This window comes from Schistocerca nitens, chromosome 11 (genome assembly GCF_023898315.1).
Source record: "Schistocerca nitens isolate TAMUIC-IGC-003100 chromosome 11, iqSchNite1.1, whole genome shotgun sequence".
NCBI classification, from domain to species: domain Eukaryota; kingdom Metazoa; phylum Arthropoda; class Insecta; order Orthoptera; family Acrididae; genus Schistocerca; species Schistocerca nitens.
In genome coordinates this window covers 64,904,078-64,920,177 of record NC_064624.1, presented here as the reverse complement: position 1 = coordinate 64,920,177, position 16,100 = coordinate 64,904,078, and the positions used below count along the sequence as shown (strand labels likewise).

General features: G+C 43.3%; 1 protein-coding gene across 1 annotated transcript; it reads right to left on the bottom strand.

Annotated features, from left to right (window-relative positions):
- Nucleotides 1–5,085: 5,085 nt before the first annotated feature.
- Nucleotides 5,086–15,864, bottom strand: LOC126212635 (ankyrin homolog). Its single transcript, XM_049940062.1, has 2 exons — nt 15,704–15,864; nt 5,086–5,467 (listed from the first exon to the last, which is right to left on the bottom strand). Exons 1-2 carry the CDS (start codon nt 15,862–15,864, stop codon nt 5,086–5,088), a joined length of 543 nt encoding a protein of 180 aa, XP_049796019.1.
- Between the last annotated feature and the right edge of the window lie 236 nt (nt 15,865–16,100).

Genomic DNA, 16,100 nt, shown 5'->3' with positions numbered 1-16,100 from the left:
TTAAGCAGTTTGACACAAACTCAGATGCGTTACATTTTATGTTCATTTGCATTATAAATACAAAAAATGGCTCTGAGCACTATGGGACTTAATATCTATGGTCATCAGTCCCCTAGAACTTAGAACTACTTAAACCTAACTAACCTAAGGACATCACACAACACCCAGTCATCACGAGACAGAGAAAATCCCTGACCCCGCCAGGAATCGAACCCGGGAACCTGGGCGCGGGAAGCGAGGCATTATAAATACAAAAGCAGTTTTGGTACAGTTATTGTTTCCATGTCTAAAGAGTATATAAATTACATTCAAAACGGCCTGCTCTCTCGCAGGCAAATTGTTTGATGAACTGGCTACAGGGGATTTCGCATCGTGTAGCGTGTCCTTCACATACATTTTTATACAGTTCTGCTGCACTGTATTGAGATTTACGCATTTCGGTATCAAATTTCAACAATTTCTCAGATACCAGACAGACACTTTCAACGACGAGTTTAAATAAATACGAACACGTTTCAAAAGATATCACTTTAGTTTCATCGCCAGATATATGCGGTGAATGCCGTTGTGTTTGGTGATGGGAAGAACGCAGATGGAGTTCTGGGCTGTTTCCCCTCTGCTGAAGCGTGCCCTACCGTTGCAGTGCGCCGTAATACCAGAGAACAACAGACGAAGGCCGTTAAAGGAGCGTTCCGAATTTTCGGCAGTCGCCGTTTTTCAGCGCGCTCTAGCGCCGTCACCGCTCGCTGTCAGAAAATCACTCCTGATTGGTGCGTTTTGTAGAAGAGTTTGGCTGCTGTAATTTTGTGCTGGGTTTTCAACTCCGAGAAACGCATAGTCTTCGTGAAACGAACGAAAATCTGAGAAGAGAGTGAAGATTTTGAGGCTTTCTGGATCTCTCGTTGTGAAGCCAGTCTGCTACAAGGCAGCAACCACGAAATTATTATTTAGTAGGCCAAAACACGTAATTAAAAGATCTTCCGCAGTTTCGTTATGGGACAACAACCAGTTGACTGGGCTACATTCTGTTGCAGAGGTGAAAACAGACATACATACAACGTTGTATTTTAAGAATCTGCCAAAAGAAAGAGGTCTAAAACTAAACTTTGGAATATTTGTAGTTATTTAGCTCCATTACTTTGTAGAATTTTTCATTTTCTTCGATGGCAGTGCGCTCAACACCGATTATGTTAATTACTTTTCCACTTTATCTCCAAGAAATTTTTTGCACAATTAGATATCCGTTGCGTCATTTGAATTACATTACAGTTACGAAATTACGGTTGAACCTTTCTTCGCCTGATTGTTCTGTAGTCTCCTAGAGATTGTCGCTACCTGTAAGAACTGTTCTGTAACTGGAGATGCGAGAAAAACAAAGTATTTTTCCTAATATCAGCCTTTACTGTGCAGCTGTAAGTAAACATATACAGGGCTGATAATATTTCGTAATGATTTTCTCATGTACGGTCTGGGTCGTGCAGCACTGCATTCAGACTCAGTTCTGCAGACATATTGTGCTGAAACAGCTGGAGTCTGTCAGCCATAGACGTATCAGTAAAAATACAAAAGGTAGAAATTACCCCAAAACCAATAACATACCAGCAAACATTTCAAATATGAAACGATGTAAACAATCATGGTGGCATGCTGGACCACGTGTTTTGGATAATAGCACAGAACTTTAGTTATCAACGCTACATGCAAAATCAGAAAACATTCTCAAGTTGGCGGATGGTGAGTTGTTTTAAGTATTTTACTCGTAGTATGTAAACGAGTCGCACCAGGGAGTGTGCTGACATGTGTAGTTGTGAGAACTTTATGAAAGGGTGTATTGCTGTTGTGGCTTAATGAAACATAATTATACTTGCTCTTTTTCCTCATTTATCAGTCGTTAACTTCAATTCCTCTTTTTTCATTCTTTAGCTTTATGAATGTGTTTGCTTACTTGCGTGTTGTGTGCTACAGAAACATAATTATGAAACGTGATAAGATACCGCCTTGCATTGCATATAGCTAGCAGGTACGATAAATGGAATTTAGTTTTTGACAGTTCTATCATTATCTTAATAGTAAATAGGTTGCACAGGTAAGCCAGCAAATTTAATTAGCATCAAAGTTCATGCCCAGTGTCACATAGTGTAATTGTCAGGATATATCTGAGAAAATACATCATTTCAGAGGTTTCAAATGGCTAAATAATTTGAGAAATGTGTTACCTTGTGAATTTCCAAAGAGTTTTAACACAAAGTCGGATGTGTAAAATTTTATGTTGATTTGCTCTGTAATTGCAATAAAGCTGCTGGTACAGTGATTGTTTGCAAAGCTAAAGATAAAGATTAACAACATTCAGGGCCTACATTTTAACCTGTGTCATTTGTTTGCAATCAAATAGCATTTGTAAGTTTGATTGAAAACGCTATGCTCTCTCGCAGGCGAGTTGTTTGATGTGGTGGCTAGACTGGATTTCGCATCGTGTAGCGTGTGTTTCACATACTTCCGCTCAAAATTTAATTTTAAAACAGTTCTGCTGCCCTGCTCTCAGATTAACCTATTCACATATCAAAATAAATTTTACCAGTTTCTCAGATACCAACCAGACATTTACGTACACCAGTTTAAACAGGAACACGTTTCTGACTATTTGGCGTCCGGTTATTGAGCGATATGACCAGTGAATACCGGCGTGTTTGACGATGCGAGGAAAGGGGACGGAGTACTGGGCTGTTTCCCCTCTGCTGTAGCCTGCTGTACCGTTCCAGTGAGCCATAATAGCAGACAACACCAGGTGAAGGGCGTCAGGCGCATCCCGAACTTTCGGCGAGATGCATAAAAACTTGGGTCTCTGTTACCTCTTTAAAGAGCGTTTAATATCACGGCGGCGTGTAAGATTGTGTCTGATGTGGGCGGCGTGTAAGATTGTGTCTGATGTGGAAGTCATAGTTGCACACAGAGCAACGAAACGTCAGCTTACATGTGCCAAATGTAGGGAAGATGTGGTAAAAAGAAGCACTCGAGTTAACTACGACACTTCCCCATGACGTTTCTCCTCGGTTTTTAGGACAGGTGCTGTTTCTAAGAAACTCATTTAAAATGAAAGTGGCAGCTATGGAAAGTTTAAATATCGGCAACGAGAGGGTCTGTGTGGGTAAGTGCCATGCATCCATTTGCCGAGGATTTGCCAGGATTACAATGGGCGGTTGAACTTGCTAATAACTTGGACTGCGGGAGCAACACATTGAACTAAGGAGCATTCAGAAGTATTTGAAATTATTGGCTGCAATAAACATACGTAAAGTTGTACTTCAAACTGGAGAAACATGTTTCAAGTAGTAGTAATAAGAGTCTCGCGGAGGAATTAAATCAGCTGAGAAATGTTGGGATACTATTTACACAGGAAGTTGCGAAGTAGCAGAAAATATTGGAATATCACCTGAACTGAATGTAATGATTGATGACGGAGAGAAACGGCAAGGCAGAAGAAAACACTTTGTTGATGAAGCAGCAGGGGACGATTTAAACCAATGCTCGAGGAACAGTTTTCAGCTGAATGTTTGCCACGTTGTTACACAGCTGTAGGGAACTTGACTGTACCGTGTGCAGCCACAAGCAACACGGAGACATTCCGTTTCATGTGGAACTACGTAAGCGAAAACGATTCTCCGGTCCAAGAGCTTGTGGGAAACGACGAATCTTGCTACAGTGTAGGCATTAATAACGACGGTCTCGGAGAAGAAATTTTACTGTAGAAAAGATTCGTGAAGGCAATGTTGTGTCTGAGCATTTGTTCTGCGCCTTGTCAGTACTCTTTGTGAGTGAAGTTTGAGTGACGGCCTCACGGACTGTTCTGCCGTTTGCCTGCTGGCGCCTCACAAGCAGAGGGGCCGCTGACAGTTGTGGCAGGAGTCACGGACTGGCAGAGAGCGGCGAGCCGCATCAGCTGCGACCGCAGCACGGCCACGGTTTGTCCGGTCGTCGCGTTATGTTAGCATTGTGAAGGAGCTGACTCCTACAAAAGCTAGAGAGGAAGTGCAGTTTGGTGAAGTACCGAATTTATGCAAACTGCGAGAGTTGCAATTTCAATATGGAATAGCTGCCCTTAAAAAAAAAAAAAAAAAAAAAAAAGAACCACAGATGAATTAAGAAATAAGGAATTGAAGTAAGGTAATAGCAACTGAGTTGATAGGCATGCACTCTCCATTACACTTATTTACTCGATGTATGAGTGACAGTGAGTGTAATTTTATTACCTGTAGTTCCACAACCTGCGTTACCGTCTCAGCTTTGCCGTTGTGACCAATGAGTGTCGAGACTCGTGTGCGTCGTTGCGAAATTGCTTTCGTGTGCTGAAACTCGGCCTCAGTGTTCTGTCTCGAATACAACTAGAATTACTTTGCTTGTTGCAATCTCTTACCTCAAGTAGAGACAACAGTACCAGATAGAGAAGATTTCCTTCACATTTTGTATGCGTGTCATGTTGTGGTCTGATTGTGTTTAGTTAAATGTAGACTGACTGTGTGGTTCCAGATGATAGTCGCATTATGTAGTGTGAATACCGCTACTAATATCTCATTGTTATTAAACACAACAGGTACGGTAGAGTAGAATGTTTGCTGAATGTGGAGGAGTAAATTGAGTCTGATATCAGGAGCGAAAATTTTGGTGATAGAACTGATATAGCAGTGATCTCGGTATGTTGCAAATTAGAAGACGCTGAGGTAGCACCTCGCTGACTGGTGTGAAATACTTTTCAGCGATCAGATATTATAGAGCAGTTGTGATTGTTCACAATGAACTGTTTGACTTTTGCCATGTTTAGTCTGGAAGTTTTACTCGAGACATTTTTGTTGAGAGGAGGATTGTCCATTGTTACCTGAATTATTTTGCTGTTATCTGGCGTTGTCTCAGTTTTGCTACAGCATTGCTTAGAGTATTTGTGTGCTGTATGCTACTCGAGGAGGGGTGAAATTCGTGAGTTACAATGGGATTGAGTTTTTTGGATCTTTATTTAAAAAATTATGAATATTGCTCTCCTACAAATTCTTTCAGTTTCTGGTTTTTTGCACAGAGTTCGCTGGACGGGCTGCCTCATGACAGCATCTTCACCAGCCGCCTGTGCTTGTTCTGCCTGGCCATGTCCAGCGCTGTCCGCCCACGACGAGTTGTGGCCCCCCTGTCGGCCCCCGCGTCGAGCAGCGCAGCCGTCGCTTCTGCGTGGGCATAGAATGCCGCAACGTGCAGCGGAGTCGTCCCCCTGCTGTTCCTGGCGTCCACCGCCGCCCCCGCCCCCACCAGCAGCCTCACCGCCTTGACGACTCCCCTGCACGCTGCCCAGTGCAGGGCGGTCCACCCACCCCCGCCCCTCGCCGCCAAGTCGGCCCCAGCGGCGATCAGCGCCCTCAGCTCCCCCACTGCACCCCGCTCAGCCGCCTGGAACAGCCTCCTGCCCCTCTCCTCTGCAGAGAGGCTCCTGCACAAAACACACAAACTGCCACTCTCTGCTACAAACACAAAACACACAGAATGAGGAAAACTGCCACACGAGGAAACAACTGATGCGAATACAAATGTGTCCTGAAACAAACCTACCGTATTCCCCCTCCCACAGTACAAAACAGTGCGCAATTGTGTGTATGTATTAAATTACAGTACATCTGTTCTATCCCCCTCATAAGAAAATCTTCATTCATCGTCCATTACAAACAGCATTATACGACCTCTGTAAGAATTTCATACCACATTTTGTCACACTCATTCCTCCAAGTCAGCTCCTTTGCTCTCGGGACGCTACACCTAACCAGTCGCTCACCTCCACTACAGAACAGGCTTCTTGCAGCTGATACTGGTCTCTGTCTGCAGCTTCACTGCCACACGTCACACACAAGAAGAGACCCATCTCCTGGTTTTCAAAGAGACACTTTCCTGGTACGCAGGCAAGAAAATTTCACTGCAGTTAACGGCAGTTTTCTTCATTCAGCCTCACCAAACACTGAAACTTTCTGACACACAGACAACAATTTATTCAAAACATGTGAGAGATAAACACCAACTCGGCAACACCACCCCCATAAAAAAACTGTGTGTGTGTGACATTTTATGGCCTCATAGCATACGCACATGTATTTAACATGTGCAATCATGCTCAAAATCATCTGAACGATCTCAGTTGTCGTCCATCTTAATGTTTTCGCGGCGTAAGGACTGTTCCATAAAGTTTCTGGCGTGCAGCCGCATAAATTCAGTGGTTCGGTCCTCGGGTTTAAGAGGACGGACCAAGTGCGGCAGCGTCACCCACCTTGGCTCACTCTGGACATGGCGGGACGGTGTTCGGCCGAAATATTAGGAGAAGAGGCTGAATTTATGCGGCTGCACGCCAGAAACTTTATGGAAAGATTTGAATTGTGTTTCGCCTGATTTCTAATCAATCCTCATAACATTGTTCCTCTGCTCTGTTTTCGGTACAGTCTTTGGCTATACAAAATGTTCACTGCATGAGGCCACAAGAGACAACTGCTCTGTGTGATTATCAGTTTATATGCAAACTGACACTTCGATAATGCAAATACCAGGAAACGTGTTATTCGAGATTACACAACCATTATGCTTGCATATTCAAATTTATTGTAATAAATGAAACCTCAGAAAGCAGCATCCTCCTTTAAATGACACGACGAAAGTTTTCTTACTGCGCTACTATCCGGGATGCAATCTAACAAGTAAAGAAGAAATATCTCAAGTATGGTTTCAGTCACAAGTAACAAAGAGTGTCCAAGTTGAAACTTGAAATGATTTGCCATACAGTTTTGTGTTTCCCGGAGATTCGAAAGCAGCACTTAATCGGATGGTTAACTAAGCACAATGAAACGTCAGAAATCGTCATTTTTAACCAGCAATGAGATGACAAAGTAAAACCAGGAGACGAAAGTGTTTTGTGTTATGTGTGTTATGCGCACTCAAACCCAGTACCTATCGACACTGACCTCTAGTCACGCGTAGACGTTATACACTGATTTACTTCATTAGCAGCGAAATGTGCGCATGTCTGTATTGTAAATACAATTATGAAAATTTTCTGCTGACTAGCAATCGAACCCTGGACACACAGTTGTTGACTACATACAAAGATACCTCGACTGTACTATTCTCTTTCACCAGTAGCTAGGAGTGGCATGTTTGAAAGTGACGCGAAAGGGACGAAAAGCTGCCCGTCTGACTTGGGACTCGAAACCAGTACCACCACTATTGTTAACAAAGCCCAGAGAATCGGTAAAATCAGAATAATTTCTCACATGTATTTTGCTGTGCTCATGTTGCAACTTAAAAGTGACATACCAGGATTCGAACCCAGAGATGTGTCTTTTGTGAACGTCTTTACGACTTTGCAGACAACCAGAGACAATGAAGCAGTGGAAATGCATCATCTGAAAGTGATCAAACGTGACGAAAAGGGAGATCTGAGTTCGAATTCCCGTCCATCGTCAATATTTTCCACGTCTCAGCCTCGAATACAGTAAGAGTCAAGTGCCCTGTGGCCCTGCACGGCGATTGGCTTATTGATTTAAAAAATATCGCGTAAGAAAGGTGACTGGTGACAGAGTTTCGACCTGGCGTGACTTCCGCCTCTTTCAGAGCCCAACTTGTAGCGACTCTCCTCCAGGCTACCAGAGGTGGGAGAGATGCTGCTTATGCTTGTTAAAAATGATTGCCGGATGTGAGAAACGAACCCAGACCTTCAGCATATGTAGCAAGAATCATTTCAACTTTTTCTTAACTAGCAACTATTACCACGAATTAAAATTCATGCGAGTTGCGGTATTCGAATCCACTACATGCAGACTAGAAACTCGCGCCCTTAACCCCTTTTCTGTAATTTATTTTTTAACCATTCTGAGGTCTGGCCACGACGCCTCCCCCATACCTGTCACCGAGTCACTGCGATATTTTCGCGCATAATTTTTTTATTTTTTTTATTTCTAATTTTTTTTATTTTTAGCACTTCATCTGAAAGACCATGTTTGCACACAAACTAACTGAGCTGAGAGCGACGCCTTCCAAGCTCTGTGTTCACGATGGTTTGCTTTCCGATTTATTTCTCAACATCTTGTAACTCGCCCAATGCCTCGGTTCCCGAGGCTCGTTTGGAAAGTTGGTCTTCTGCCATCCCTGAGTACTGCACGCGCTGGAAGCTCCGTGCTGCGATTCCTGATACTTCGGGTGACGATTAATGTAACGCAGAACAGCAGAAATCAGCGCAGTCGCTTCTGGTTAAAAGGAGTTTTAACATACAGAATGAAGTAAAATAAAGTGTACTAAAAAGTACCATGTGTTCTGTCGTGAGGACCAGCTTTTACTCCGAGATTCCTTCAACACAAAATAGAGTGCTTCTGACCTATGTATTTCAAATTAGATTTCTGTATCCCTAAAAATAATTAAGTCAGTAAGAAACACCGTTTAACACAAAAGAGCTTAAGGACGATACATTATGATGTTCTTGCGTTCACGCCTTTTTCTATTCACTTTGCACACTGTTCCACGTAACTGTATGAACTGAAACATGTTGCGAAGTTCCTCTCGCAGTTTTCCGCCTGAGCGACGCACACGCCGCCCCGTGGCCCGCTTGTGCCCGGCGTGCGTGCGGCGACCCACCCAGCGCCCGCCCGTCTCGTTTCCCTCTGCTGGCAGGTGGTACGTTGTCTGTCCTCTTAGCCAGTTTACAGCATTCCTTTATTCACTTGGCACGTCGCTACGATTCAAAAAAATTGGAAGGCAAGGTATTGGGAGTAGAGTTCGTGTTACTGTGGCTAACAATTATGTGATAACTCACCAGATGTCCTTCACTTGAGCGCGTACAAACCTCGCCTGCTATCAGGTCGTAATTCTCTCACGTGCTGCCGATCACCCAGGTGGACTGCCTCAAGTTTCGCTTTGGTTGCTACTTTCCTGTTCAGTGCCCTCTACCGAGTAACTTTCACACTTGTTGGTAGGTGAGGGGTGCCGATGTTTGTCGAAATGGCCCTCCAGCTGTAGTGTGGCTACTTTTGTACAGTCACGTTTCCGCTTTTGCTTCTCATTAATTCCACGTACATGTTCTTGACTTTTACCATATTCGACGGCCAACTCTGGTTTGAGTATAACTGAGTTAGAATCAAAATTGTTCAAAACGATAAAAGCCATTGGCGACGTGCCGTACATCTGTGGGTGGATTCGAGACAGTGGGAGTAATTTCGTCTGGTAAGTGCGGCGTGAGGGTCGTCTGTGTCTTCTTCCGCATGTCGTGTGTGGAACACACGAATATAGTTTCTCACTTTCTCCCGAAGTCGGCGATATTTAATTCCCCCTCCCCCCCCCCGTTTCCGCCTGAGATGGTCAACGTGTCAAACTTTATCTTAAAAATATTACCACGAGTTACAAAATGACCCAAAGCTGACCAATCTTTGTTTCACCTGGTATGGGTAAAACATGTCCCACACAGTTGACTTTAGAGGCGATCTACATATGTGCAAAGTGTGGCCTTTGGATGCTGTCAAGTCTTCTCTATGTTCTTGGACTCCAACTGGCACGCTGGCAAGCACTTTCTTAGAGTTTGCAGCTGCAGTACGATTTACGTTAGACCTGTAGTCCAGAGCCAAAACTTGGACTGAAGTCTCGCATGTTTCGCAAACATATTCCGCACCCCACATTCATGATGTGTGGTTTAGTGTTGGTTAGCTTTGAACCTGATGCAACTTGGTGACCTGCAATGCCTTCTGCGACTCGCTCTCGCTGGAGATCACTACATCCATATCACCTGAGTATGGCCTACACACGATATTCTGGCGGTATGTGTATGTGTGTGTCTGCATGCGTGCAGCCCTCGTAGCTGCTTCTGCAGAGCGGCTAGCAGGGCCTCAGCGGCAGTGGGGAACGAGGCCCTCCACACAGGACCACCTCGGCGCACACAACTCTTGAGTGCGAGCTGCCTTGTTAGCTGACCACTGATCATGATTTGCAAACTGCTGTTCTTCAACATTATACCAATTACCTTGACAAAATATTGCAGAAAATCCAGTACTGTCATTGTTTCAAGAAAGCACTGGTGACTCACCCTATCGAAAGCATTCCCGAAATCGAGCGACATTACGGCGCATTCGAGCGTGACAACATGTGCCGCAGCTACGATGTCGCTATATTCACGGACAGTTTGAATAAAGAGTCCCTTTAGTGAGCCATAGTGCCAGCAGTGCTAGTGTTTTGAATACAGTCCAGAGACAGGTAGTGCTTTTTTCATTGTATTCTACAAGAAGTGTCTAGTAACCACAGTTAAGTCAACTATCAGCCGCCTTTAGTGAATTAGTAGTCTAGTTAAAAGTTGATTAAATCTCTACAGTAAATTGATTTCTTAGGACGGATAGGATGTGTGACTGCTGTGTACGGACGCAGGAGGAGCTGGCCACTGTTCGCGAACAGCTGAACGTGTTGATGGCCGCGGTCAGCCGTCTTCAGGCTGCTGCCTCAGAGTGTAGCGGCAGTGGGGAGTCTGGTGCGTCGCATGGTACACCCCAGGTGTTACATGCTTCACCCACTGTCCCTGGTGTCGAGACATCTTCACGGGTACTGGGCGCGGTTGGGCCACCCTCTCCCCAAGGGGAGTGGCGGGTTCAGCGGCGTTCGCGGCGCACGGGGCAGAGGGTCAATGTGAGGAGTACGACGAACAGTTCGAAGTGCCACAAAATGATTCGTCTCCAGACGAATATAAACCGTCACCGAAAAGATTTAAAAGTGACATGATTCCCATAGCCTACAAAGTCGTGAATATTGCTAAAGCGCGCCTCAGTGGTCCTTGGCGACGTTGGAAAAAAATAAAAAAAGGATGCCGCCAACTGAAGAGAAAAGAATATCTTTCCCAATGGGAGAAAGATATTAAAAGTGGTGGTACGCGAATGGATAAATTTGAGGCGATAGATTCGTGGACCTACGACCGTTTTGTGGAAGCAAGACAGCAACATCAGCAAGTTACGACAAGAAATTTACAGCAATGGACATGGGCTGCGGCTGCACAATTCGTCGATTTCAAATTCAAGGCGTCTGATCGATAGGTCACGGCATTTAAACAGAAGCACAGACTTTCACAACGCAAGATCACGAAACTGGTTTCGAAAAAAGAAGCGGCGTCAATGGAGGCCATCCAGGCGTGTGCGGAGGCCTTTCGTCGGCAGACGTGCCGGTTAATCCCTCAATACCACGACGAGGATTATGTGATAAATACTGACCAAACAGGTAAATACATGTTTTCTGCGTACAAAATGCTTTTACCGATGTAAAATATATCAATTCAAATTTAATTATAGAAAAAAAAAGATATTTACATACACATTCGAATATTGTTTAATATTAAAAATACTAATGTTTTAGGATACCAATATCAATCTCACTGAAAAAGTAAGTAAAACAGTTTTCGTGAAAAAGTCGGATTTGAATAAAGTGACGCATTCGTACACCGCACAATATTCAATAACATTATCCGGAAAACTGCTCCCACATGTCTCCATATGCTTACAAGAAGCGACCGGTCATTTCGGACCTCGTATTCACTAATTAATAGAAGGCTATGGCAATACTTATACGAACGTCATCGTAACATCATCGCAGTCCGGAAAAGGAAAAACAGTTTTATACATGGATTTTGTCCACAAATATTTAAAATCTTTCTTCGAGGGGAGTAAATATTTACTTCTCATTGACTCTTGGGAAGGTGAAACGATTCTGGAGACATATGATGCAATTTTTCAAGATGACGAAAATATTCCAACTTGGGCTCTGAAAGTCATACCTCAAAAATGCACTTCTTTGGTACAACCTTGTGATGTTTACTTTTACAGGCAAGTTAAAAATTTCGTAAAGCGCTTGCAAAATTGCAGCGCATTGTAACAGGAGAATCGTGAAATTAATTCCCGGGAAGATTGCATCAAAATTCATTCTATAATTCTCCATCAATCATCGTCACCAATATTCCGAGACGACATGATTCAGTATGACTGGTTTGCCTCAAAATTATCAGAAACTAGCAACATTTTCGTAAATGTTAATGGGGCATGTTTTTGTACAGATTTATTGCAAACGCCCGTTTTCATTTGTTGCGCAAGATGCAAAAATTGCTTTGTTTGTTTTTACGATAATTACCACTGCGGTTCTAGTTTATAGTTATATGTATAAAAATTGAATTTTTCCCAATCGACTTTGTTATTTTGATTAAAAAACCAATGTTTCTCCTCATATACTTTACAATGGAAAATGGAAAACCCACTGCCATGAATTGTGTTGTTGGACAAAAAGAAAGAAAAGACATAAATGAAGTGGCGGATAATTGCAGTCATAAATTACAGTGTTCAAAGAATGAGTCTTTAGCAGTAGCACAAATCGGCACCTTCACTGTCACCTTCAACAGGTGGCAGTTCAGCACGCACATTTTCTTCTTCTGCAGCCTGAGGTTCCTCATCATAATTTCCCGGACCCAAATTAATCATTCAGTAAATCCTTGACGTGTGTTCCTTCCAGGGTAAATTACATGGACAGAGGAGCAGTCCCGAACAGCGACATCGCAAAATCCTTCACTGCCTTTTATGTTTGTCAGTTCCAGCCTTCTAAACGCATCCCTGGGGAGTTCAAGATCTTCCTTTATATCAGACACCAGATGTTTGCCGTCATATTCTTGTATCTGCTGTACTACTGATTTATTTTTCATGTACGACTTGCAGGTGAGGTTGGGGTCAGGAACGTGAACCCAACCCATTCCCTCTACTACGAATCCAGTTCCTAACCTATACTCATTCTTTTGAATACATTTCGGAGCATGTTACCATAGTTCTTATTGTGATTCTGATATTTAAGTATTTTCTCGAATTCATTTTGCATATTTTCATGTTTCCGTCTTTCAGCTAAAATCGCCTTTGCTGTAACTTTTTTGAGTTTAAAAGCTTTTTGCTGAGATAACTTAGTTCAAGATTATACTCCCTAATGTGTTGTAGCTTAAAACTTATTTTTTGTATATTTATCGGCGGCTCTAGACCTTCTGGCCTGACAATGTCGTATAGTTTTGCTGTAGTGCACCGTGGATCGTTACACATTATGCTCCATGTTCGTTTAACATACAATGCCATCGCTTTACACTTTATGTCAGACCCATTCCTCCATTGCTTGGATCCAAAACTGCTGTCTTCACCGGCACTCGAAACAATTCCCCTTTCCACAAGAACTTTTCTAAGGTGGACATGATCGTCTTCGCCACCATTGATGGAATGTGGAGAACCTGTGCCATGTAGTAGGCCTTGGATAAAATATACGTGTTGATAAACAGTATTCTCTGGAACTGGTCTATGCTACGTTGAGAGTTTCCAATCAAAGCTCCCTTGATTTTTCTTGCCACCTCCCGCCAACTTATTGCTACCATTTTTAAAAGGGGAGTTGTCAATGCTATTCCAAGAGCTTTGCGTTCATTAACATGGTTCGCCCACTCAATGCGCAAGTTAGCAAGCCGCTTTATATCTAGAAATTTACTTTTGTTTCCATTTACCCTCGCACCCAATGCGGAACAGTATTCTGCAAGTACCATCTCTAGTTGTGTCACATCTGTTTGGTCTCTGATGATTACGCCCACATCGCCAGCGTAAGCGCCTACCACGGTCTTTGTTCCTTGAATGGTAATGCCTGTCAGCCTGTGCTGTAGCTGTCTCAGGAAAGGTTCCAGCGGTATAACGAACAGGAGCCTTGGGTAACACCCCTTTTTATTTCAATTTGTTTTGTCAGTTGACAGCTAACGGAGATTTGTGCAGTAACACCGAGTCACGTTCTCGAGGATGTCGATGGTTTTTGGCAGAAAGTCCATTCGATGCATTGTCTCTATCAGGTATTTGTGATTAATTTGATCAAATGCCTTATGGACGTCTATGAAAAGCAGTCCACATTTTATGTTACTTGCCTGCGCTAGCGCAATGACATCGCGATAGAAAGCCACAGTTTGTAAAATCGTCCTTCTGAAAGCACAAGTGTGCTGTTGACCTATGATGTCAGCGGTGCATGGCGTAAAGCGCTTGTTAATTACTCGAGCTATAATTTTATAATCCGAATTTAAAAGCGAAATCGGCCGTAGGTTGTTCATTTTTTTTGCAGCCTCTGTTCTTCGGGATCAACACGATTTTGCATTGTTTGAACTCTGCAGGCACCGGCTTCCCCTGTAAGACTTCATTGACAACTTCGGTGAACTTTTCTCCTATTAGGGTCCAAAATCGTTTATAGAATTCAATGGGCAGTCTGTCAGGTCCTGGAGATTTCCTAGCGGGGGAGCTGTACACGATTTCTAATACATCTTCCTTGGTGATGTCCGAAGAAATCTCGCGATATTCGTGGAAGATATGCACCAAAGAGCTCATCGTATTCTTCTTCGTTTGTTTCCCCTGACGCATACATACGTTCATAGTACGCTGAGATCTCTGTAATTATTTCCTTCTGGGTGGTGAGTATGGTACCATCATCGATCTGAAGTTCATCCACGAAACTACTTCTATTCTTGGCGTGTCTGACAAGGTGGTACAATGCAGCAGTCTCATCTTCAGTGACTGACTCTGCTTTGGATTTCATTTCAAGTCCCTCCAGTTTCTTACGTTTCAGACTTGATAATTTTGCTTTTATTTGCTTGATGTCTTTTAATCTTGTAGGAATTGCATCTGTCTGATCGTAGAGTTCCCTTAGCACGCTATAGTAGAATTCTACAGTCTGTTTCCTTTCTCTGGCCATATCTATACTGAAAGATATTAAAACTTTCCTTAGCTTCGGTTTCGCTCGTTGGGTCCACCATTCTATCACACTTGGAAAGCTGTTCAGTGAATGGAGACATTTTCCAAGCTCTGGTTAGGGCATCTTCTAAGTCTTCTTCTGATAATAACGAAATATTTAGATTCCACTGGCTTCTTACTCTTCTGGTAGGTTGTGGTGTTACATTTACGCAGGTCAACAACGCACTGTGATCGGAAAAACTAACGGGAACAGTTTCTGTTTTCAGTACTTTACCTGCTAAGTTTTCCGATACGCAAATTCTGTCAATTCTACTACATGAATTCGCAACAATATGAGTGAAGTTCACCATTGTTGGTTATTTTATTTCCCACGCATCTTTTAAATCAACAATGAGACGTCTCAGGTCAGTTGAGTAATTGAAGTTGGGGATTTGATCCTTTCGACTCTATACACAATTAAAATTTCCCCCTATTAAGTTGGAGGGGGTTTTTCCTCAGCAAAGAAATTACTCTTTCATTAAAGAATGTGGCTCTTGCCGCTTTATTACTGCTGCCAGAAGGAGCATATAAATTGACTATAGTGACTCCTGCTACGTTTATTCCAATACCTCACCCCGATTCTAATTTATCAACGTTATGTACGGGGATGCCTTCTCTAACTAAAATGGCTGTGCAACACTCGTTTCAGTGGAAATATTGTAAAAATCGACGTAATTGGACAAATTTAATTGTGCGAATACCACTTCCTGTAGGAGAGCAATATCCGTCGCTGACTCATACAGAAACTGTTTCAGAGCAGCTATTTTTAACATCCGACTGTATCCTATTAATGTTTAACGTGGTAATCGTGTATGACCAACATACGGGAGTGACCTTTCCCGCTAGTCTATCATTTCATTTCATGCCACTCCATGCCGGATACTTTCTGAGAATCTGACTGGAGACCACCGTCCTGGTTTGCTTTAGAACCTTTCTTTTTACTTTTCTTGCGGTTTGCATTGACTCTGGCCTTCACCGAATGTCTGCTCCGCCCACCCCCTGAGCAGTTTTCCACTGAGGGCGGTGTGGGTGGATCTGAGGGGCAGTCGTGTGCCACCATCTCATCTCGTCTGCCAAATGCGGCGCAGACGCAGTTTGCAAACGTTCTTCCAATGCCCCGTCACTTCTATGATCACTTTCGTTTGCTGTTTGTGTGTTATTGCTGTAAAACTCCGCTTCTTCGTCTTGGGATTTGGGCTGTGACGTCGCCTATTGTTGACAATCACTCGCTACCTCGCTGCGAGTGAATCTGTCTGCGCTGGTTGACGTACGGGTACTGCAGGGCAGGGCTGTGGC